At 33.4% G+C, this 23,782-nt stretch overlaps 3 protein-coding genes across 6 annotated transcripts; 1 reads left to right on the top strand and 2 right to left on the bottom strand.

Moving 5' to 3' along the window:
* Positions 1 to 887: 887 nt before the first annotated feature.
* Positions 888 to 1,346, top strand: LOC137808561 (uncharacterized). Its single transcript, XM_068609734.1, has one exon. The coding sequence runs from the start codon at positions 888 to 890 to the stop codon at positions 1,344 to 1,346; it is 459 nt and encodes a 152-aa protein (XP_068465835.1).
* A 6,497-nt stretch (positions 1,347 to 7,843) lies between these two features.
* Positions 7,844 to 11,991, bottom strand: LOC137820012 (TPR repeat-containing thioredoxin TTL1). Of its 4 annotated transcripts, none has more exons than XR_016517562.1 (7): positions 10,775 to 11,985; positions 9,909 to 10,104; positions 9,639 to 9,823; positions 9,216 to 9,535; positions 8,924 to 9,128; positions 8,727 to 8,833; positions 7,844 to 8,615 (listed from the first exon to the last, which is right to left on the bottom strand). XR_016517562.1 is itself a non-coding variant. In XM_068623779.1 (7 exons), exons 1-7 carry the CDS (start codon positions 11,632 to 11,634, stop codon positions 8,463 to 8,465), a joined length of 2,040 nt encoding a protein of 679 aa, XP_068479880.1. In that variant the 5' UTR covers positions 11,635 to 11,991; the 3' UTR covers positions 7,844 to 8,462. The 4 variants fall into 4 exon arrangements, 1 of the variants encoding a protein (XP_068479880.1); XR_016517563.1 differs by having other exon boundaries at positions 9,639 to 9,809; XM_068623779.1 differs by having other exon boundaries at positions 9,216 to 9,549; positions 10,775 to 11,991.
* An 8,723-nt stretch (positions 11,992 to 20,714) lies between these two features.
* On the bottom strand, positions 20,715 to 22,793 carry LOC150023283 (uncharacterized). Its single transcript, XM_090297785.1, has 4 exons — positions 22,629 to 22,793; positions 22,457 to 22,549; positions 20,887 to 21,246; positions 20,715 to 20,789 (listed from the first exon to the last, which is right to left on the bottom strand). Exons 1-4 carry the CDS (start codon positions 22,791 to 22,793, stop codon positions 20,715 to 20,717), a joined length of 693 nt encoding a protein of 230 aa, XP_090153911.1.
* Between the last annotated feature and the right edge of the window lie 989 nt (positions 22,794 to 23,782).

Raw genomic sequence — 23,782 nt, 5'->3', positions numbered from 1 at the left:
GCCTAAGAGATAAGCCCATATGCATTTGTTCCAAACATTCACCAAGAAGAAAAACGGTTGTTTTACAATGCATCTTGCCTTTGTCATGATCTTTTCACAATGCAAATCATCTAGCTTAAAGAAACTATTATAAACACATTGGTGATCGAGAAGACAGTTGACCAGAGCAGTATATGGGATATTATCCATCCATCCTTCTCCAACCTTCTCAACATCCTCAGAAGGTTCAATAACAAAAAATGTGGTAGGTTGAAAGAGAGGTCAAGAAGATGATAGGTGGTACACCTTCTATATATAGTGATCTTTTGATCCAAATTTTGGACGGATGCACTACATATTTGTTATCAATTTTTTTCTCGGACGCTTAACTTCTTATACTCAAGTTTCTTTCCCCATTTAGGGTAGAACCAGTTGGAAACCCTTTCACACATAATGGTTTCAAAAATACTTTTTAAGTTTGAGTTATTGGGCCTATATTCTTCTTACGGGCTCTGTTCCTAAGCCCAAAGTGTTTTCTTTTCCCTTTTGTATGTATAAAACCTTATTAGTGTAATGGCCACTGTATTGAATACAGTTTCAGTTCTTTCCAGAAACCGCTTTCTTCTTCACCCACATTGTTCTGTTCATTTCTTGCTTCTTGTAAACATTAATTTCAAGATGGTATCAGAGCGGGTTTGACCCGCTCTGACTTGCACTCACTCTGATACTCTGTTTCTCCCTCTTTTCTCCCCATCCTTGTATCCTCTCATCTTGTTCCTTCCATGGCTTCCGAGGACTCTTCACAAGACCCAGCAAGTCTCTACTATCTTCATCCCTGAGAGAATCCAGGAGCGGTCTTAGTTTCACCTCCCCCTGACGGTAGTAACTATCATTCATGGAGTCGCGCGATGAAAAGGGCTTTGCTCTCGAAGAACAAATTTAAATTTTTCAGTGGAGAAATTCCAGAACCAACACGCAAGAGCAAGCAATACGAAGCATGGGAACACTGCAATGTCATTGTGATTTCGTGGATTAATCGAAGCCTGGTCACACAAATTGCTCAAAGCGCCATTTACATTGACAACGCAAGGGATTTATGGGAAGATCTGAAGGAGAGATTTTCCAACATCAACCATTTCCACACTTCTGATCTCCTTCAAGAAATAAATTCGATCAGGCAGGGGGAGAGAAGCATTTCTGAGTATTACACAAATTCCATAATATTGTGGGAAGAAATGGATTCATTGCGACCCATTCCTACATGCATCTATAGTTCCAAATGCACCTGCAGATTGTCCAAGATCATCCTTGAATACAGAGAATCAGAAAGAGTTGTCTTTTCTGAAAGGGCTCGGAGACACTTATAACAGCATAAAGACCCAAATTCTTCTCATGGAACCATTACCAGGTATAAACAAAGTTTTTTTTCTCTTGCCCTGCAACAAGAGAGACAAGAAAGAACTTTCAGTGATGCCGCTGTCATAGAATCAAAAATTCTGACTAACAACGCAAGCCAATCTAGTCAAAAACGAAACATCAGTGGATGGAAAGGAAGTGGCAGAGGTAGAGGAAAGAATTTTGGAAAGCAGTGCTCCTTCTGCAACAAAATGAACCATACTGCAGATCAATTCTACTCAAAACACGGTTATCCACCATGGATCAAACAGAGAATCGCACATGCTGCTACGAATGCAGTAGAAAATCTTGAAGAGCAGATGGTTGAAAAAAATTCTCCACAAGATAAGTTTCTAAATCATCAAATTCTGAATACTTTATCAACTGAACATATGCATAGAATTGTTGATATTATTCAAATGAATAATGACAAAGGAAAAATCAGTAATCTTGCCACTGATCAACCACTTGAGAAAGGTAAAACTCATCCAAAATCCTGGATTCTTGATAGGAGCCACTGATCATGTAACCTGTGATATGTCTTTGTTTTAGACTTATTATGAAATTGAACCTGTGAAAGTTAGACTTCCTAACAATACCCAAGTTATTGCAAAATGTGTTGGGACTATAGTCTTATCTGAAGATTTCATAATATACAATGTTTTATTTATTCCCGAATTTGCCCTGAATATACTATCTGTTCAGAAACTCAGCACTTCACTTAACTATAAATTTGTTTTCTTTCGTGATGAATGTTAGATTCAGGACACAGCTACATCCAAGATGATCGGACGAGCTAGGCTTGGTGCAGGACTTTATAATCTTGATTTTTCATTCGAGAAGAACATTGCTCTCTTCACTCAAATTGATGAGCCTATTCAGCATGTCAAAAATCTTGATACATGGCATTGTAGATTGGGACATCCCTCGAGTAAGGTGTTAGAATGCATGAGTAAGACCTATCCAGGCATATACTTTGATAAGAACAATATGTGTACTCCTTGCCATCTCGCTAAACAACATAGATTACCTTTTCCTTTAAGCAAAAGTACATGTGATAATTCTTTTGATCTTGTTCATATTGATATTTGGGGTACCTTTAGTATTCCTTCTATTCATGGTCACAAATATTTTCTCACTGTCGTGGATGATTACACTAGATTTACTTGAGTATATCTGATGAAAAATAAAAATGAAACACGTAGTCTTTTAAGCAACTTTGTTATCATGGTTGAAAATCAATTTGATAAAGGAATTAAAATTATCAGAACTGACAATGGCCAAGAATTTTGCTGGAAGAATTTTTATGATAAGTACGGTATCATTCACCAAACCACTTGTGTTGAGACACCACAACAAAATTTTGTGGTAGTACGTAAGCATCAACACATCTTAAATGTGACCCAGTGTCTCATGTTTCAATCTAATCTTCCTAAAATTTTTTGGTCTTATGCCATAATGCATGTTGCTCATCTCATAAATAGAGTGCCTTCTCCTGTTATTTCAAATAAATGTCCATATGAAAAACTGTACACCATTGCCCCTGATATAAGTAATCTTCGTATCTTTGGATGTTTGTGTTTTGCCTCTACTCTTGAAAACAACAGGAATAAACTTGATCCTAGAACCAAAAGATGTATTTTTCTGGGGTTTAAAGCAGGAACAAAAGGTTATATAGTCTTTGATGCACAAACCAAAGAAATATTTGTCTCCAGAAATGTTCTCTTCTATGAGAAAAGCTTTTGTCAAGTCACTGATAAAAGTGAACGAAACGAGCTAAACTATGATCAGAGTTTTATGGAATACATGTATGACAGTCCGCATGACAACTATCATAGAGGCAGCATGAATGAAGTTGCAAACACTGAGAACAGAGATTTCAGAGATCTTAGAAGATCAACAAGAAGTCGAAGAAGCCCTGCATACCTTGAGGATTATCATCATCAATTGCTAACCTCTTCAGAGAAGGTAATAAACATTGGCACAACAAGGTATGCACTCAATTCGATTTTATCAAATAAAAATTTATCTGATGAACATTTTAACTATTCTATTTCCCTTTTTTTTCAAACTGAACCACATACCTATGAGGAAGCTGTTAAATCTGATAAATGGAAGGCAACCATGAGCGACGAGATTAGAGCTCTTGAGATCAACAACACTTGGAAGTTAGTGGACCTTCCAGAGGGTAAGACTCCCATAGGATGTAAGTGGGTCTACAAAATTAAAAGAAGAGTTGATGGAAATATTGAGAGGTACAAAGATCGATTAGTAGCAAAAGGCTACACCCAGCGAGAAGGGATTGACTTCATCAAAACATATTCCCCAGTAGCAAAATTGACAACAATTTGCATGATTCTTGTTGTTGTGGCTGTCAAAGATTGGCACCTTGAACAGCTAGATGTGGATACCACATTCCTAGATGGTGATCTCACTGAAGAAGTATATATGGAAGTTCCTCCTGGAATCATCAATGTAAAACCAAATCAAGTTTGTCATTTGACCAAATCTTTATATGGCTTGAAACAAGCCAGTAGACAGTGGTATGAAAAGCTTGCCTCATATCTTTTAACCATAGGTTTCATCCAATCTCAAGCTGATAATTCTCTCTTTATCAAAAAATTAGAAAAATCTTTTATTGCTTTATTAGTCTATGTAGATGACATTATTCTAACCAGTGATGATATGCATGAGATAAATACTGTGAAGAACTTGTTGAATGCTACTTTTAAAATCAAAGATCTAGGTAAGTTGAAATATTTTCTTGGCTTAGAGATAGCACGGACACGTGAAGGTATTCATCTTTGTCAAAAAAAATATGCTCTTGAGATCCTTGATGATGCAGGGATGCTAGGCGCCAAACCAGCAACCACACCCATGCAGAAAAAAGGCAGATAATATGTTTGAAGAAGCTGACATTCATGAACCTTCAAGTTATAGAAGACTCATTGGACGTCTTTTGTATCTTGTAAACACTAGACCAGATATATGCTTTGTTGTTCAACATCTGAGTCAATTTGTTCAAAATCCTACAATTCATCATCATCGTGTTGTTCAACATGTGTTGCGATACATAAAAGTTGCACCTGCACAAGGTTTGTTCTATTCAAAGAATTTTGTTTTGCATTTAAAAGCTTTTAGTGACTCTGACTGGGCGTCATGTTCCATGACTCAACGCTCAACTACTGGTTTCTGCATTTTCCTGGAAGAATCACTGATTTCATGGAAAACCAAGAAGCAAAGTACGGTTTCTAGATCATCCTCAGAGGCAGAATACCGCGCCTTGGCTTCAACTTCATGTCAGTTGCAATGGTTGACCTTTCTTCTAAGAGATCTCCATGTCATCACCCCCAACACCGCATGTCTTTACTGCGATTCACAAGCAGCCAGGCATATTGCTCTTAACAGTAGCTTTCATGAGTGTACAAAACATATTGACATTGACTGTCATGTTGTTCATGAAAGGCTACAGCAGAATTTGTTCCACCTCCTGCCCATTCGATCTGTAGAGCAACCTGCAGATGTTCTAAGCTCTCGAGCAAAGCATTTTCCAGAAACTTATCAGCAAGCTTGGAGTTCTTTGCATACATGCTCCAGCTTGAGGGAGGGTTTTAAGTTTGAATTATTGGGCCTATACCCTTCTTACGGGCTCTGTTCCTAAGCCCAAAGTGTTTTCTTTTCCCTTTTGTATGTATAAAGCCTTATCAGTGTAATGGCCACTGTATTGAGAAAATAAAATGAAAATACAGTTTCAGTTCTTTCCAGAAACCGCTTTCTTCTTCACCCACATTGTTTTGTTCATTTCTCGCTTCTTGTAAACATGAATTTCAAGAATACTGACCAGGTTGATGATCACTTCCTTATCCAAGACCATGGAAATGATAGTTTTGTTTTCTATCAACCTAGCAATTTTCGAAAACATTCTCACTAGTTCTAGGTATATTGTGATTTGAAAAGAAAGTGAATGAAAAGTGAAATAACAATGAATTTGATTAGAAAATTTATTGTTATATGTTATTAATTTGATTGAATTAACAAAGGTTGATAGGTTATATTGAGTGTAATGTCAAAATTGTTATAAAAAATTAATTGAAGAAATGGAAATAAATTATTTCCTAAAGTATTATTAATTAAAAATCTTGTTTATTAATTTCTAATAATATTTATAATTTTTTTTAAAAAAAACTAATGAATAAAACTAGTTTTAAATTAAATATATAGATAAATTAGTAATTTACCAAACTATTATCACATATTCTCTCATCTCACACTTCATTCTCTTTTTCTAAACTTTTCTTATAAATCATCACAAATCTCCTAAAGAAAATACACACAATTCTTTACAAATTATCTCACATCAATCATCATATACACTGAATCAGTGATACCCCATTACACATTACTTATCAACAAAAGTTGTCGTAGTTATAAACACAAGACTTGGCACAATAATAGGTTATAAGAAAAAGTGAGATTCAGAACTCTGTGCCTTTAGTGTTGGATTTGGACCCAATCAAATATCAAATCAATCGCATCACCAAAGCACCAATGTGTACAAAAAGTTTATGGCTTTAGCATCTGCTTCGTTCAAAATTCCTCATTTTTTATTTTCAATCAAAAGGGTATCTTTCCTCTTTTTAAAGATTAATTTTCATTCAAATCTGTATGTGGATACCAAATGGTGCCACAATATTTAACTTTCTGCTTTAATCAATTCAACCACTTAACCCTTCTTCCTTTCCTTAGAGCCACCCATCTCTGAAACCTCTGATATCTTTTCTCATAAAGGAGATATTGGAGATTATTTGGTAAGCATTTTGAAAATTCTTTTTTTTTTTAACTTTTACTATGTTTGAAATGTGGTGCACTTTTCATAAGGTAAGTCATTTCATCCATGAACTTTTATTCAGAACATATAAAAAAATCCATAACATCTAACTTGGGAGATGATAATGACATGTCGGTGGTAACTTCATGCTTTATTTAATTGTTAAATCAGTAATTTGTGGTCATTCTCATGTGACCAAGTCATCTTTTTTTGGAAATAAAATTACCTTGACTTTTATCTTTCTGGTTTTCTATGTAACTTCATTTAAGAATTATACAGCAAAAGTTAATGGCCCTGTGGTCTAACATCGAAGCTTTTTCTAGAACATACTTAGCTATGGTTGATTTTCTCTCTCTCTCTTGAAATTCCTTTAAATGGAATCATCTGTGAAATGATTAAGAATGTTTGAAAGAACATTCTACAGAGCTTACTTCAACTTGTAAAAACTTATTGAACAAGTATTTGAGTTAATCAGAACTTGTTGAATCATCTTTGATGATGCTTATTTCAATAAATTTATTCATGATCAAATCTGAAACACAAACTCTCATGTGATAACATGTTGGACACAGAAACAAGTGTATAGATTCACTATCATTCATTAAAGACTCCTTGTTTTGTACTTTATAAGAAATGTTGGATTATATTAGTTTTAGTTACTTGAATTTAAAATGATCGGTTTTGTCTAACAAAGATACTCGAAATACTAAAGTAGATGTTTAAAAACACATTAAACTACAAGGTGAAACTTTTTACAGAGATGAAACTTAAACCAAAATATGAGGGAGACAATTTTTTGTACTTTAGTAATTGTATTAAGACAGTGCAGAGCATTGATGCATTGTTGAGTTTGTGGGAAAATTGAAGATGAAATTTCTTATTAAGGTCCACCAAGGTGGGGTTGATGAGTTGTCATTGCCTCCTATACTACAGGTAACATACAGATCAGCACATGAAACGAAAATTTGCTGTCTTTTGGGAGGGTTGAGTGCTCCATTGGAGAGCAGCATCTTAAATGCCCACGTGAACATAACCCCCCTTGCCAAGCTCTTCTCTCTCACACACATTACTTTTGTTCCTGTGCTTCCCATGTTTCATCATGGTCTATATTTTATCAACAAGATCCATTTGGTGGTCCAGCTTCCATTATAAAGGGCTGTGATCAAAGCTGAGATTTCTGATTGCTTTTTTGTTTGACATTTAGAACTTATAATCCTTGTTTGGAATGTAAAAAATGGAAATTACTCAAAGCAACTACAGCTTGAATGCATATGATGATCATAAATTCAAGTTTGACTCTGAATTGCATCATCAACCACCCTAGTCCACTCCACACTCTGTAACAACCAACCTTCACTTAAAAACACATGTACCTTGCCATTAGTGTCAAACTTAACATAAAAAGCCAGCTATGAACTTAAATGCAACCAAAACAACTTGCTTCCCAATCTCAAGACCATGTCATCTTTTCCTCACACGCTGTCCAATTAAATGGCAATTCGTTTTCAACACTATTTATCACTGATATGTAAGATCATGTTTCTTAAACTTCTCAATATATAATTGTAAGAGAAGGTAATAAAAATGTTCACATAACCACATCAACTTGTTCATTCAAAGCACCGAGAAACAGAAAGGATATGGGAACAGCAGAAAAAATGGGAAATTTTATTGATTAAATGGCTAAGACAGAAAAATAATAGTAACTAACAACATATTCATCCTCATTTCACCAACCCCATTATACCCACCACTCATCATCCTATTTCCCTCTAAGGCTTCCAGTGTTTGGTATATAATCAACACATATATACATGTACACAATCCTCCCCACTAGCAGCAGACCGACCTCCTCTCTCTTTTTGTCTATCTTAAAGGTAAATATAAACTCACAATTTAATCAATTGTAAAGACATAAAACCTCCCTTTTGTTCACCCATAAGGAAACTGGGGATAAAAGAACAGATGGTCCACATGAACTGAAAAGGAGAATAGAAAGGGAAATTGACAAAGGAAAAGTGGGAGGAACATGGAACCAGAAAGCAATTAGGAATGAATGAATAAATAACAACTTCAAAAGGAACTAGAATATGTCCTGGTTCCACTGGCACCGGCTGCTAACAAGATTATTACGTGGTTTCTGAATATGTCACAGGTATCAAGAGACACTTTTGTGAGGGGATCATAAGGCTGGATGAACTGTAGAGTTTTGCAGCATGGTCGGGGAGTATACATCAAAAGCAGTACAAGGTCAGGAGTTCTACAAGCTGTAATGCCTAATGGAATGTTCCAACATATCATGACTAGGACATATAATTTCCTTCACTCGACTGCCATTTTTGTAGATCTTGAAGGTTGGTACAACCCTAACATTCTCCGCAGTGGCAACTGCAGGGCTTGCTTGAATATCCACCTTTGATCAAACACAAAATTGAAAAAATAAGAAAATTACCACAATGCTTTATTTTATCTCTAATTTTCAGAATATTATGGAGGCAGGCGAAAAACAGTGAAGGGAAGCTACCTTAAGAAAGGTGATAGATGGATAGCGACTGCACAGTGTAACCACGAAAGGAGATATCTGCTTACATTGCGAGTTTGATGCAGTTTCAAAATGGACAACAGAAACACCTGTAAAATTAGAGTTAATATCAGGAGATTAGCAAAATAACCAGTCTGTGAAATGAGTTGCAGAAGCTTTTTCTTATCCATTTTGATTACCTGGTAAAGATATTGCAGCTCTAAACTGCTCAAGACCCGATATGTCCTCCACTTCACCACCAAACTTTAAATTTTGTACTTCTTCCCCACGAGATTTTTTTAATGCTACTTGTGCATGAAACAGATTTTCGGCAACACCATTGTCATCTGGTAATTCTCTCCGCAAAAGTTCATAATCCTTTACTGCTTCTTCCCACCTTTCTAACTGCATGATGACGAAATAGATAAGACCATATTACCTTTTGAATGAGTGTATGACAATGCAGTGCATCAAAATAGCAGTCAGGTTTACCTTGCTGTTTGAGGCAGCTCTCCGAAGAATTGCTTTTGTGTAATTTGGTTGGATGCGTAAAGCTTGATTGCAATCTTCAATTGATCTTTCCCATTGCCCAAGCTTAAACCAACATGCTGCTCTATTGCAGTAGAGAACAGAGTTTGAAGGATCAAGCCTCAAACCTTCTCCATATGCCGAGCACGCCTCAGTGAACCTTTCTGATTTAAAAAGATCATTGCCACGCAGTCTAGCTCTAGCCACCATCCTCACATTCTTGAGCAGAACAGCAACTTCAACATTTCGTGGGTCGATCTGACTAGCTTTCTCAGCAGCTGTAACTGCATTCTCAAACCTGCAACACATCCATCATCCATTCTCACTCTGCAACAGATAGCTTTGCCAGCTTAGATTTCTGATGAAGCTTACAGTTTCTGAACTCACCTTCCAAAAGCCATCTCAATCTGAGCTCTAACAAAGTAGCAGTAAGCCTCAGAAAACATCCCGAAAAATCTTGCCTGTGCCAAGGAACTCGGATGAGGCTCACTTTTGGGAATCCATGATAAACACAATTCAGCATCATCCATCTGGTGTAGCTTGAGAAGGGCTTCAGCTCTACACATAAAGAGCTGTAAATTCAATTTCCAACCAGTTCAGACATTTTTCACACCACAATAACAAGTTAACTTCAACTAACATATAATCAAAAAGTACCTGAACACAAGAGTCTGCTCCAGCAGCTACAGCAGCATCAACCTCCCTCAGTACGCTGTTCCAATCTCTTATCCTCCGAACATCTCCACATTTGTTAATATGCTTTTCCACAATTTGCAACTTCTGCAACTCAGCAGGATCCGGGTGCAGCCCAGGATAACAAAGGTGCTTCCTAGCATCCTCGACCTGTCCTAACCTGTCACATTTCAGAATTTTATTCACCAGATAACTTTCACATCAATAACACACCACATACAATGCAAAGCACCAAATCCAAAATGCATGACAACAAAAAGGTGTCTAATCCAACATTGTGGTAACTAACAAAGAATCATTCACTAATTCCAAACTAATCCTTATTGATCAATTACTAAATTCAAATAAGAAAAAGTGTTTCCAAACTTGTTTTCCTATATCAGTAACTTCACTCCAAACTCATTTTCAACCAGGATTTTAAATTTCAATCGTGGTTTCATCTCGTCCCAAAAGTGGCTGACAAATGCAGCCTCTCAAACTACAAAAATCTTGTCGTTGTGACTGAAATCACGGCCGTTTGCTTAGAACCTTGTTTTCAACTACACTCAATCTTGTCACACCCAGGTTTAAAAATTGCAGTCAATAGATCCTTGATGTTATGGACAAATGCAACCACAGTTGCAGCTGCAATGCAGCCATAGAGACCCCAAAAGCCTCGACATTGCCGCCAAAACCACAGTTGCAAAAACCCTTGAGACAAAATCACGGTTGCAAAAACATTGACATTGCAGCCAAAATTAGGGTCACAAACAGTGTTCTTAAAACCTGTTTTCATCAAAATCAACATTTTCGCAAGGGTCATCCCACACACACACACACACCAAATTCACCTTAAAAACAGCGTTGCCAAGCGCTGATGCGCCCTCCCATAATTAGGATCCAACCCCACAGCCTCCTCACACGCCCTCACCGCCTCCGGCAGCCGTCCTAATCCGGTCAATGCTGCCGCCCGGTTGCTCCGATAAGCGGCATTGCCCGGAGACATCGCAATTGCCCGATCATACAAACACAAGGCCTCACCAAAGTGCCCTCTCTTGTACTCCTCATTCCCCATCCTCTTCACCTCCTCCGGATCCACGCGCTTCCCCGAATCACCGCCGCCGATCTTAACATTCGCCGCATCACCGCCACCCTTTCCGCCACGCATTATGCTCCCGTGGCCGTAATTCCCCGTGCCGGACCCCAACACATCACTCCTGGAGCTCCGGCTCGCCACTGCCGGCACCGTCGCCGCCTTGAGAACCCTCCCGGACGGGCAAATGTTCCCAGCCGGGAGAACATTCAGCGGCGGCGAATTCACAGCAGCAGATGACGACGACGGGGATCTCTGGCTCTGACTCTGACTCAAACTCTGACTAGAACTAGATCTCCGGTGACCCGGTTTGGATACCCGGGTCGGACTATTAGTCTCACTCGACCCGGACAACTCGCCGGAATGGGATCTTCCCGAAACCGGGTTGCTCCGACCCGGAACCGACCCTGTAGAGCCGCCGCTACTACTGCTACTGTTACTACTCGTGGTGGGCGCACTGTGGTTCTGGAAGTGCTGGCGTGGCCGCAATGTGGAAACCGGCGAACCCAAATCGAGTTCTCGGAAATCGGGCTTGTTGGAATCGTCAGAGCAACTCAGTGAGTCGCGCAAGCGCTCGCTGAGCCCTAACTCGGATACGGGTTTCCCAGAATGTGACATTTTTCTTCACCCCTTCTTCTCCTTCTTCTCACCCACCTACACAACAAGAAGAAGGGTACCTTAAAAACTCTCTCTTTCGTAATTTCCTTCTCTCAAAATATGAGGATCTCGTGAATGTGAGTGTCCTCAGAGAAAGAAAACAAAAATGGGGTTTGTGAAGTGTGCAAAAAAGCTATGCAGAGAGAGAGAGAGAGAAAGAGAAGAAGAAAGAAAGAAAGAAAGAAAGAGAAGAAAGGGAAAGAGGTGAGCTTTTATTTTGTTTTGCTTCAGCTTCACCTGCTGCTTCACGAGACACCTTTCTCTCTCTTCTATCTTCTTCTTTCTCTTTCTTCTCTTTTCTCAATTATCATTACTTCCTTTTCACTTTTTTTGTTTTCCTTTTAATTCCCAACAATTTTTTTTCTGTAAACTGCCACCAATTGTTCTGAATTCTGGAATCAATAGCATCTTCAATTAAAATAAGTATATAAAATCATTAAAAAATAATTGTATGCTCAATTAAAGTAGATTTTTAAATTATAAATGTTAAGTCATTGAATGATGGGGTATTTTTAAATTATAAAGAATAATCTTTGTGTTTAAGAATTAAGTTAATTGATATTTAGTAGATGCATTAGTAGAAAAAATTTACTGCTACCCCTTTTGAACTCAAATATAAGAAGCCATATTTAATATGATCAAATATAAATAAATTTTAATTTTTAAATCCTATTTAATGATATGTAACATTTTTAAAACATGTGTACCTCTAAACCTAAAAATAATTGCCAATCAATATAATTTGAGAATAAGTCAGGAAAAACATTTCTTTAATGTATAAAAATATTAATGGAAGTAATTAAAAGTTTTAATGAATTTGAAGGTGGTTTATTTTGTTTATAATTGAGTTTGAAGGTAATGTGTTTTCTTTAGAAGAAAATTAGGCCTATAATTTATTAATGTATTTCTTAAAGAGTGAGTGAGAATATGATAATATACATGTTTTTTTTTTTTTTTTAAAAAGAATGTGTTAATGACTTATATTACTAATTATATTTTATATTTCATAGTCCTTTATACATTTTTTTTTAATTTATGGGAAAACATAGAACTTGGGTATCTTTGAGCTATACCTTCTTATTTTATGCATTGCTTTAAAAAATGTTGATGTATATTAATACTTTTCATTTTTAAAACTAGCTTATTTTAGGTATATTGCGTTATTTTTTGTTTTATATTTATTTCTTTTTAAATTATAGGTATTTATGTAAAACTAATAATTTAAATAGAGGTACAAAAAATTGTTATCATTGATAAAAATAATATCACAACTGACAAAAAAATACCTTAATTCATAATAGTGAAAATTGCTACAATTAAAGGAACTAATAATTTAAAACAGAAAAGGGATAAAATGTCGAATTGAGAAAAAAAAATTGAAAAAAAATTGTTGGATTTATTCTTTAACCTGCACAATTTACTTTATTTGTTATTTTTATTTTATGAGGAAAAACAAACTACCTAGTGATAATCAATCTCTCTCTCATTTTTACCTTTCTCTTAATACTTGTTCTTTTATATTTATTACTTTACAAAAAAAAAACATAATTCTTCATTTGTTTCTTTTGATCAATTGAGCTCTTAATTAGTACAGGGTTGTATCAAAGTTTATAAATTTAATTATTTTTATGAACTTTATGTTGCAAATTGACTTTGTAAAAGTAACTTTCTTTTTACTTTTACTTTATTAAGATAAATTAAGACATAATTTAGTTAACAATCAGATATAAGCAAAAAATAAATAATATTTGTTTTTTCTTTTTTGAAAATGTGCTGATAATATATTCTGCATATTTTTGCAATAATTGTTTTACAATTAAAAGCATTCCAAAACCGAAACTAGTTAATACCTTTTTGTGTGAGTATTTTCTTTTTCGAAATTTTTAGTAAAAAAAACACAGAATATATTTTTAGACTATACATTTAATATTTTATTAAAAATATTAAGATAATAAATTTTATTAAATAAGTTACAAACGAAATATATTTTAGTCAATGTAAGCATTACTACTTAGTTAGAAGACAATTATTACTCTCTACATACTACTATTTAAAGAGTTGACTATTTTGTAACAAATTTTTTTAAAATATAAACTTAGAAATAGATCAAACTTTAAATACACATTTAAAGCATGTTATTGTCAGAGTATAAGATTTGATATAGTGTTGAAAATTTCACAGTAATTTTGGTATAAATTGGTAAGGCAATTCATGAGCATTAACTTGTTTATCAAATACTAAAGGCCAAAATTTCTTGGAAAAAAAAAAAGAATTTAACTAAAAATATAAGTTTAAGGTCTTTTTAAATTTTATTGAATATCATATGTTGATACATAACATTTTATTGTAGTACTTTGCTATTTTATTAACATATTTAAGGTTTAAATTTATCAACTTATTTAAAACATGTTATTAGGACTAGTCTTTGGAAAGAGATAGATTAGGACTTCAATAAAAGATTATAGTAGATAAGTTGAAGTAGTTTAAGCTTAAGCTTTAAATTTAGATTATGCAAATCTAAAAAGTTATCTGCATATTTCACTATAATATAGTGATTAAATAGTAACTAATTTAAAAAGTAAAAACAATTATTATATTGATTAAGTCAGATATTATTTTATAAATTAAAAATTATTAATATATAAAGTTGTTTTTATTAATAATAAAAATTTATAAATATTTTTTAAATTAATATAATTATCAATATTTTAATTATTTTATATATTAATATTTTTTAATTTATAAAATAATATCTAACTTAATTAATATATTAATTAATTTTTTCTATATTAATTTCTATTTAATTATTTTTTTAGTGATACAGTAAAAATAATATAATTTACACGATTTATTCATTGATTATTGTATTATTATTATCATATAAAAATAGTATTTTGTCTAGTTTATTTATTTTAAATTATTATATAACTAATTACTATAATAAAATAATTATTTATTGACCAAAATTTGAGTTTAAAAAAGTTGACTTAAAAAAAAGTTAACTTTATATTATTAGTAGTTTTGGGTATGTGATTTTATTTGTTCATAAAAAATGTAACTATATTTGACATCCATTTTTAAGCTTAATTAATACTAATAATGTTCACTTAAGTTGTTATTATTGTTTATATTTTTTAATTTAATTTCATAATTAACTGGACTTAACTAATTTAATTGTGTTTTGTTTAAGGTTAAATAAATGTTAGTGTTGCATAGTTGATGCTATACTAATCTACTTTTTTTAATAAATATTTTATTATGTGTCTGGTTAGTTGATAAGTGTCTAATTTCAGTAATATTTCATATTAAAATATAAACAACCTAACCCTAGAAAACTAGGATAAATAGAGGGTTAGAGGTTCAACCTTAGTGTGCCAGATTGAGAGGAAAACACCATAGAGTGGGAGAATGGAAGGTGCTAGAAGTATGCGTAGCTAATTCTACCCTTTGGGATTTGGAGTAATCTGCTCAAACTCTTATGTATTGAGGTGATATCTTATATATTAATATTCAGTTCTTGATTGATTATTGGTATTGTTGTTTTACTTTTAACTTTCCGTGACAAATTGAGAATCTTAAATCTGACCGAGAGGTATTTCTAGGGTTTGGACCTAAACATCAATACTTAGCATATTTGAGTGTTAGGGATAGACTTGAAATGTTAATTGCCATTAACGTCTGAGTGTGATTCTAAGTTGTTTTTATAAATATGCGAGATATCGATATTTAGGAAACATTCTTAAGGATTTTATATGCGAGAGATCGATATAAATGAATTTTCTACGGGCATCAATTTCAATCAAAGAACTTAATATTAACATGCTAATCAAAATACATGAGAGTGGAAGAGATGAAACTAATCCTTATTTTTCCAATTGAAACAACTAATTCTTTGTCTGTTTTCTTATTGATCAGTGCCAACACAATTAATTCAAAACTCTTTTAATTGTTCTGTTTTTATATTTAGCGATTATTGTACTCGATAATTCACTGTTCCTTGTGGGATCGATATCCGTCCTTAGGGACAATTATTATTACTTCTGACAAACGCGGTGCACTTGCCTTAAAAAGTCATCATTAGTGAAATTTATATTTTATATGCTACCTTTAATTCAATTTATTATTTTTATTTAGAGTTTTCAAACCAATTTCAATGTTTTTTTTTAATGAAACACATTCATATATGAATAGAGTCATACTAGTTAGAAAAAATTGAATAAAAAGTTACACTAGTCTAGATACAAATTATAATAGTTATTAATATTTATTGTTCACTCGGATGAAAAATACGATTGATGTGCATGTTTGGATCAACGCATTAGCATGGAGTTAGTGGTGTGTAATGGCAAAGAAACGGAAGTTTTCAATTCTCACGTGTGTGCCATGAATAACAAAGAAATACACATAGATGAAGTACTTTTATAAAGTTGTCCTTCAACCAGACAATTGATGTTCACAAAGGAAAATCGATTCTCAACATATTTTTAATGGAGAAACAATGTTGAAGGAATGCATAATCGATTTTGATACAAATTTGTAAGGATATTCGGTTATCCCCATGCAAAATCGATTATCCCACATGAAAATGATTTTTTGAACCACATAATTGATGTTTGTTAATTTTACTTTTTATGGTTTGATTTATGTATCTATGTTGGATTTGTTTTGGTTCAGGGTTTGGTGCAACAAAATATTTTATAAATAAAGTTTCTAACAATCATAAACATGGTTTGAAAATTTTACATCATTTATATTTTTTCTGAAGTTAACTCTAACACAATACAAAAAATAATGTTTCAATTACTGAAAATAATGTTTTAATTAAAAACAATTATAATCCACAAATAAATCAATCAAATTAAGTTTTCAACAATTTTTAAATACAAAGAAAATTGTGTAAACTTACATTTTTATCAATTAAAAAAAAATACAATTTCAATCACACACATCACCTCACTCACATTTTCACTCTATTGATCTTAATCCAAACAATCTCAATTTCTTCACATTTTCCCTTCAAATAATCTCAAATACACTCCCTCAAATCCAATTTCTAATCCAAACAAAACATAAAAGTCACATTTGATATCACAAATATTGAGCAAACTTTAATGATCATATATATAATACATAGTTACATACAACAAAAAATATACACATGCTTTATCACATTTATGCTTCTCAAAAGTTTTGTAGTTTTCATTTCACAATTATAAATGATAGATATGATAGTGTTACACGACACAACTCTATATCTAACTATAGTGATACCAAAATTGTGCACAAAGTTAATATTGAGAAACTCATTCTAATACAATTACAATAATTTTTCATACAAAAAATATATTATATTTTTAAAAACTTAATAAAAACAAATCTTGATGTTTATCTTTAATTTTAATATATCACAACCCTCCAACTTTTTATATATAAGTTTGTTTCTATAAAAAATGTGATATCAACAAAGTAAACTAAATACACAACTTAAAAACTAATCAATTAAGTTAAGAAAATTAAAAAATAAACAATAGGATTTGTATTCATCACCTAATTCAACTTTCATCCTAGATTTCATGAAATATACTAAATGTTATTCACAACCATAATGAATAATACCGTCTATTTCTTAGTACAAGAAAAAAAAGGCAATGAAACCTAAAAGATAGATATGGCAAAAAAACTAATAATAAATGTAATAAACTTCCAAAAAAAAAGAAAAATTAACAAGAATCATGTTGAAAGTTAGGACGAGTCTTACCTAAGGGATGATTATAAAAAAACATAAACATAATAGAACATAATGAAGGTGCACTTCACCAATACTTATTGAATTACTTCTCGATTGACGTTCTAAAACCATTTATAATAGTTCTACACCAAGTGCATTTCCTTCTCTAGGAGTGCATATCTGATAAGTGTCATATTTCAGTAATATTTTATATTAAATATAGGCACTTATGGATATTAATTGATAAAATAATTATAATATATCTCTTAACTTATGAATTTAAACTTTTTTTACATATTTTGTGACTATTATCTGAATTAGAACGATTTATTTTCAAATTTGTGTTAATTTCAGGATTCTAGGGAAGAATGGAGATGAAAGGGAAAAAGAAGAATATACAGGATAAAAAGGAAAGTTGGAACGCTCCAAACACTCACCCAAGCCAAAAGCTCCCAGAGGATCTTGCCCAAGTTAGAACCTCCAGAGGATCTCGCCCAAGCGAGCCCAATCTCGCCCATGCGGATCACTCCAGAGACGTTTGGCTTGTTTTCATCCAACTCGCTCAGGCGAGAAGTCACTTAGCTCAAGCCCAACTAGGTTAAATATGTGGCCTGAGGCTCTACCCTAGACATCAATTGAGATAATAGAATGTGTTAGAAAACCCTAGAGGAGGCAACTGTCAAGGAGAAACATCCTAGATCTTCTTTTCTTTCTTTCCATGCTTGTAATGACCAACATGAGTGTCTAATTCTATCCTTTGGGATTAGGAGTAATTTGTTCAAACTCTTATGTATTGAGGTGATATTTAAATATAATATTCTATTCTTGATTGATGATTGGTATTTTCATTTTATTTGTAATGCTTGTTTATCATGATCTAGATCCTTAGATTTGATTGAAAAGTATCTCTGAGTTTCTGACCCAAATGATAATGTTTAACATATTTGAATGCTAGGAATAAATTTGAAATGTTAATTGTTATCAACATCTAATCATAATGCTAAATAGTTTTTTATAAATATACGAGAAATCGATATTTAGGAGACTCTCTTAATAATTTTATATGCGAGGAATCAGTATAAATGAATTTTATATAGGCATCAACATCAATCAAATGATAGAATATTACTATACTTTTCAAAATATAAAAGAGTAAGAAGGATGAACCCCAATCCCAATTTTCCCAATTGAATCAACAAACTCTTTGACTTGCTTTCTTTACAATTCTTGCAATCATAACAAACTCCCAACAAACTTTATTATTTTTTTTTCTATTTAGTGAATCTTATACTTGATAATTCAACTATTCCTTGTGGGTTCGATATCCGTCCTTAGGGACAAATTATTACTTCTAATGCAGTACATTTGCCGTAAAATAGTTATCAATATCCTTGTTGATTTAATATTTTTATAATTTTTAATGCTCAAATAACTATATCAAACAACATTGACGACACACTCAATCATAAGTTATAACTTTTTTCCCAGTGGTAGGTGCTCGATCTAACACTCGCTGCTTCCAAGCTTACTTAGATGGAAAAAGAAGAAAAAAATAAAAAAAGAAAACCCAGACTCCAAAAGATTTGAAATGACTATTTTCTTCTCAAAATCTATATAAAGAAGATCCATGTGAAGAAGGAAGGCCGATGAAACTCTTGCAACAAGAACATGACAAGCTCTTATTTTTTTGAGCAATCCTAAGCCTTGGTATTTATGAGGAAGAACACTGTTCATGTTCATAAATATCTAAAGGAGCGTATTTTATGTTGTATCTATTGTAAGACATTACCCTTATTTTAGTGAGCAAATGAGTGATCTTTTATATCACTTTCTTTGTAAACTTTTTGGTTGTAGTTAAGAGTGGTTATGTCCCAAATAATATTTAGTCTTAGCTAGAAATGACTATGGTTCAAAGAGTATTCATCATTTTTGTACCGCCCTGGTAGTCGGGAGTGATGACGTGGCATCAAGCTATTGTATAGGCGTGTTGATGGGACACCTGGTTGGCAGAAGGGAAGGAAGTCGGGGGGCTCGTGTAGTCGCCAGTTATTAAGTTGGCGTGCTCCGATCTCCATCATGCCTAAACCAGCGGTCACCGAGTTGAGGATGAAGTCGCCAGATGTGAACCCAGGCGACCAAGTGATTAGAGATCGCCGAAACAAGGACATCGCCGAAGATGAAGGCAGGTGGTGCAGATCATGAAGGCGGCAGGCGAGACCACAGGGAAGGTGTGTACGAAGGCACTCGAACTCGCCATCCAGAAGAGATCACGCTCCAAGGCAACTATGCACTGAGTAGTATCATGCATAAGTAACTTAGCCAAAGAAGAGTCAGAAGTAGCGCCCAAGTCAAGGATGCTCCAGATGAAGGCACGTGTACAGCTGGATGCGAGCCACGTGTCCAGATGTGTAACTGCCAGGAGAGAGAAAGTATCCAGGTATATAAGAGTTTCCAACGAACTTCTGAGGTACGCACGTTCAGATTGTCTTCTTTACGCTTGCAACTCTTGAGTATACTGAGAGAGAACATTGCACGGTTCCTTCAGAGTTCTTGAGTTTTACTCTTAAGTAATTGGTGGTTCAGTCGCTGACTTGGGCGTCAGAGCGCGATCGGCCGCCACTACAAAAAAACGTGTATAATGCGGCGGTTATTTTCGTAAAAACTGGCGTTTTTAACCGCCGCATTATACGTCTGTGGCGGTATTGCGTACCGCCAGAATTCTTGCCGCCACAAAGTTTAATGTGGCGGTCAAATGAGAACCGTTGTAGCAGACGCCATAGTATGCATTGTATAATGTGGCGGTTTTAAGCGTGCAATTGACGTCAGTTATAAATGTCGTAATTTTAAAATTGGGTAAACCAATTCTTACGTAAATAGTGGCAGTTTTAACCGCCACTTTATAACTGTCATAATTCGAATATTAAATATTTAATTTTATTTTTAATATTTATAATAATTTATTTAATTCTATTTTATAATTTGATTTCATAATATTATTTAATTTGATATTATAATTAAACTTTAATTTTATTTTTAATATTTATAATAATTTATTTAATTCTATTTTATAATTTGATTTTATAATATTAATTAATTTGATATTATGTTTCATAATATATATAATTAAGTTATAACATAAACTAATTTCATAATATATTTAAAATTGAGAAATATAATAATCAAAAGATGAGTTCATTCATTCATTGAAATAACAAAGTTGATAATGTCAAACTAATCCAAACAACAAGTAAATTAAATTGTCAAAATGTAAATTATTTCATTTTCTAAACATATTACAAGTAAATTCTCAATCCTAATTTGTCTTACTCCCTCCACTTGATCTTATATTTTGGTTTGGTGATGGAGCACCACTAGCAACATCCGGTGCCTGGAATAAGTTAAAATATGTTTAAAATTAATTGACAATTTTTAAAAAATAAATGAAAACAATATTATAATAAAATTTTAAGTATAGTAATTTATACCTCATTAATAGATGCTTGTACCAAATTTGCTGCCATTGCAGGAAAATGTTCCGGCACGTCTGGTCTAGAAGCAATGTAGGCTAGCATAGTATGCATTTGGCTCCTTACAACTGCAAGTTCTGTTGCCATCTTTTCTACCTTTTCTTCAACATTTGTTGAAGACCCACCACTAGAGGAACCATTATTCATATTGCTTACCCTTGTTGTGGATTTCCTGAAAGCAAGGGTAGGACAAGCTCCATATGAAAGTCCTCTGACCCTCCCTGGATGCTCCTTTCCAAAAATGACACCAACAGGATCATTTGGAGATATATGTGATGCAGTTTCTGGATTTTCCAGCATTAACTCATCAATTTTATCCTACTTAAAAATGGAAGCAACCAACTTTAATGTTCGTCTTCCCAAAACAGTCCAAGACAGTATCCAAAATAGCCCAAAACAATCCAAAACAGTCCAAAACAATATATACCCATGGTAGAGACAATATGTTCCCAAAACAGTCTAAAACAGTCCAAGACAATATCCAAAATAGCCCAAAACAATCCAAAACAATATATACCATGGTAGAGACAATATGTTCCCAAAACAGTGTCCAAAACAGTCCAAGGAAGTATCCAAAATAGGCCAAAACAATCCAAAATAGTCCAAAACAATATATATCCATGATAGAGACAATATGTTCCCAAAACAATCCAAAACAGTTCAAGACAGTATCCAAAATAGCCCAAAACAATTCAAAACAGTCCAAAACAATATATACTCATGGTAGAGACAAAGTGTTCCCAAAACAATCGAAAACAATTCAAGACAGTATCCAAAATAGCTCAAAACAGTCCAAAATAGTCCAAAACAATATATAGCCATGATAGAGACAATATGTTCCCAAAACAATCCAAAATAGTTGAAGACAGTATCCAAAATAGCCCAAAACAATTCAAAACAGTCCAAAAATATATATACTCATGGTAGAGACAAAGTGTTCCCAAAACAATCGAAAACAATTCAAGACAGTATCCAAAATAGCTCAAAACAGTCCAAAATAGTATATACTCATGGCAGACACAATATGTTCCCAAAACAGTCCAAGACAGTATCCAAAATAGCCCAAAACAATCCAAAACAGTCCAAAACAATATATACCCATGGTAGAGACAATATGTTCCTAAAACAGTCCAAGACAGTGTCCAAAATAACCCAAAACAGTCTAAGACAGTATCTAAAATAATCCAAAATAGTCTAAAACAATATCCAAATCAGTATCCAAATCCAAAATAGTATGTCTCAAAAATAGTATATACAGAAAACAATTACTCTGTTCAACATAAAGAAGAAAATGAGAGGTTCAAAACTGATATAATTAGAAGTTACCCCAATCTCCATAGCTTCATCATTAACATACGTGCCATTCTTCCTCTTGTGTGTGATCTTCCACATCTCAGCTCGGCCAATGTTCCTACCAGTCTCAATTTTCTATACATTCCAAAAAGGATAATATAATTACAAAAATACATAATATATTATAAATCAAAATATATGCCAAATTCACAAAGCTACATATATGTAAATATACCAGATTATCCCTCCTTCTTGACAATGCCATAGCTCCACCAGTGTGAGGAATAGTTTGTTTCTTTCTTATCTCTCTATTCCTGTTACACAGTTTCTACACAATAAAATGAAATCAGTTTTTGCAAATTTAAAATCAAGTTGAGTGAGAAATATATGAAATGAAAAGTATGTACCACTATGGAAGGCTTGAGACGATAATCCACAAATATAGCCCACTGCTCCATGTTAAGACCATCTGGAACATTCTTTATCAAGTCATTTCTGCTTAACATTGGGTCATAGAATTCATTCCAGAGCTTGCATCTATACTCCCTCCACAATTTGCCAATTTTGAACATAACATCTCTCTTAGCGAGATCTTCATTTACCATGAAGCAAAAACGACTCTTCAAATAATACAATTGTTAGTCCACATATATATTCAAAAACTGAAATAAGAATGTACATATTTAATGTTTTATTGAATGTAGGGTCAATTACCTTCAGTGCACTCTCCCATATAGTATCCTTGTAAGTATCAGGCACAGATGACCAACTTTCAAAACTTATAGGCAACATAAAATAGTTAATCAGAACCTACATTTACCAAACTAGCTTTTGGTAAATTTTATGGGTCACACAAACAAAATTTTAATTATACAACCAATCTATACGCTTCAAAACAGATCTGGATGGTTGAATATAAAGTTAGATCCAAACCAATTTGCAAGTTGGTTTGGATCAATTGTTGTCTCTATGAATTTCTTAATCATTCTATAAATAATCATTATCAAATAACCATTATAAATAACCATTATCATTCTATAAGCTAACACAATGCAATCAAAATTTAAGTACGTGCAGGTCATCTTCAAATTAATGAAACTAAGTCTGTAAAGGCTAATATATAATAAAAGTTGAAGTAAGACATGAACCCTTGCTTTTTGTAGTTAACCATTCATATAAAAACCGACTCATGCTTAAGTAGAATAAAAATAAATGGCTAAACCTGTAATAAATTCCTGGGGTTGAACCTGAATTTGCAATATTATCCGGGAACAGTATGGTGTAAGAAATAAAATAGACCTACAAGAAAACAAAAAAAAAAAATAACACGTTACACATTGGAAAATACATAAAAATAACCTTTAAGATATAATTTTTAAACAATGCAGACATACAAGAACAAGTTGAGATAATTCATTTTATAGAGTTCAATGGTGTCAATTGATCCAAATAAAATACTCTGAACTTTTCCTTCTCAGATTGACTCTTAAACCTTGAACTTTGTGTAAAAAGTTACAGGTGATGTTCGGAAGTTCTATTGTTAAGATTCTGTTAATGGTTT

This window comes from Phaseolus vulgaris, chromosome 11 (assembly GCF_051622355.1).
Source record: "Phaseolus vulgaris cultivar YP4 chromosome 11, ASM5162235v1, whole genome shotgun sequence".
Lineage (NCBI taxonomy): Eukaryota > Viridiplantae > Streptophyta > Magnoliopsida > Fabales > Fabaceae > Phaseolus > Phaseolus vulgaris.
The sequence above is the reverse complement of the archived record's forward strand: the minus strand, read 5'-3'. Positions and strand labels throughout refer to the sequence as shown.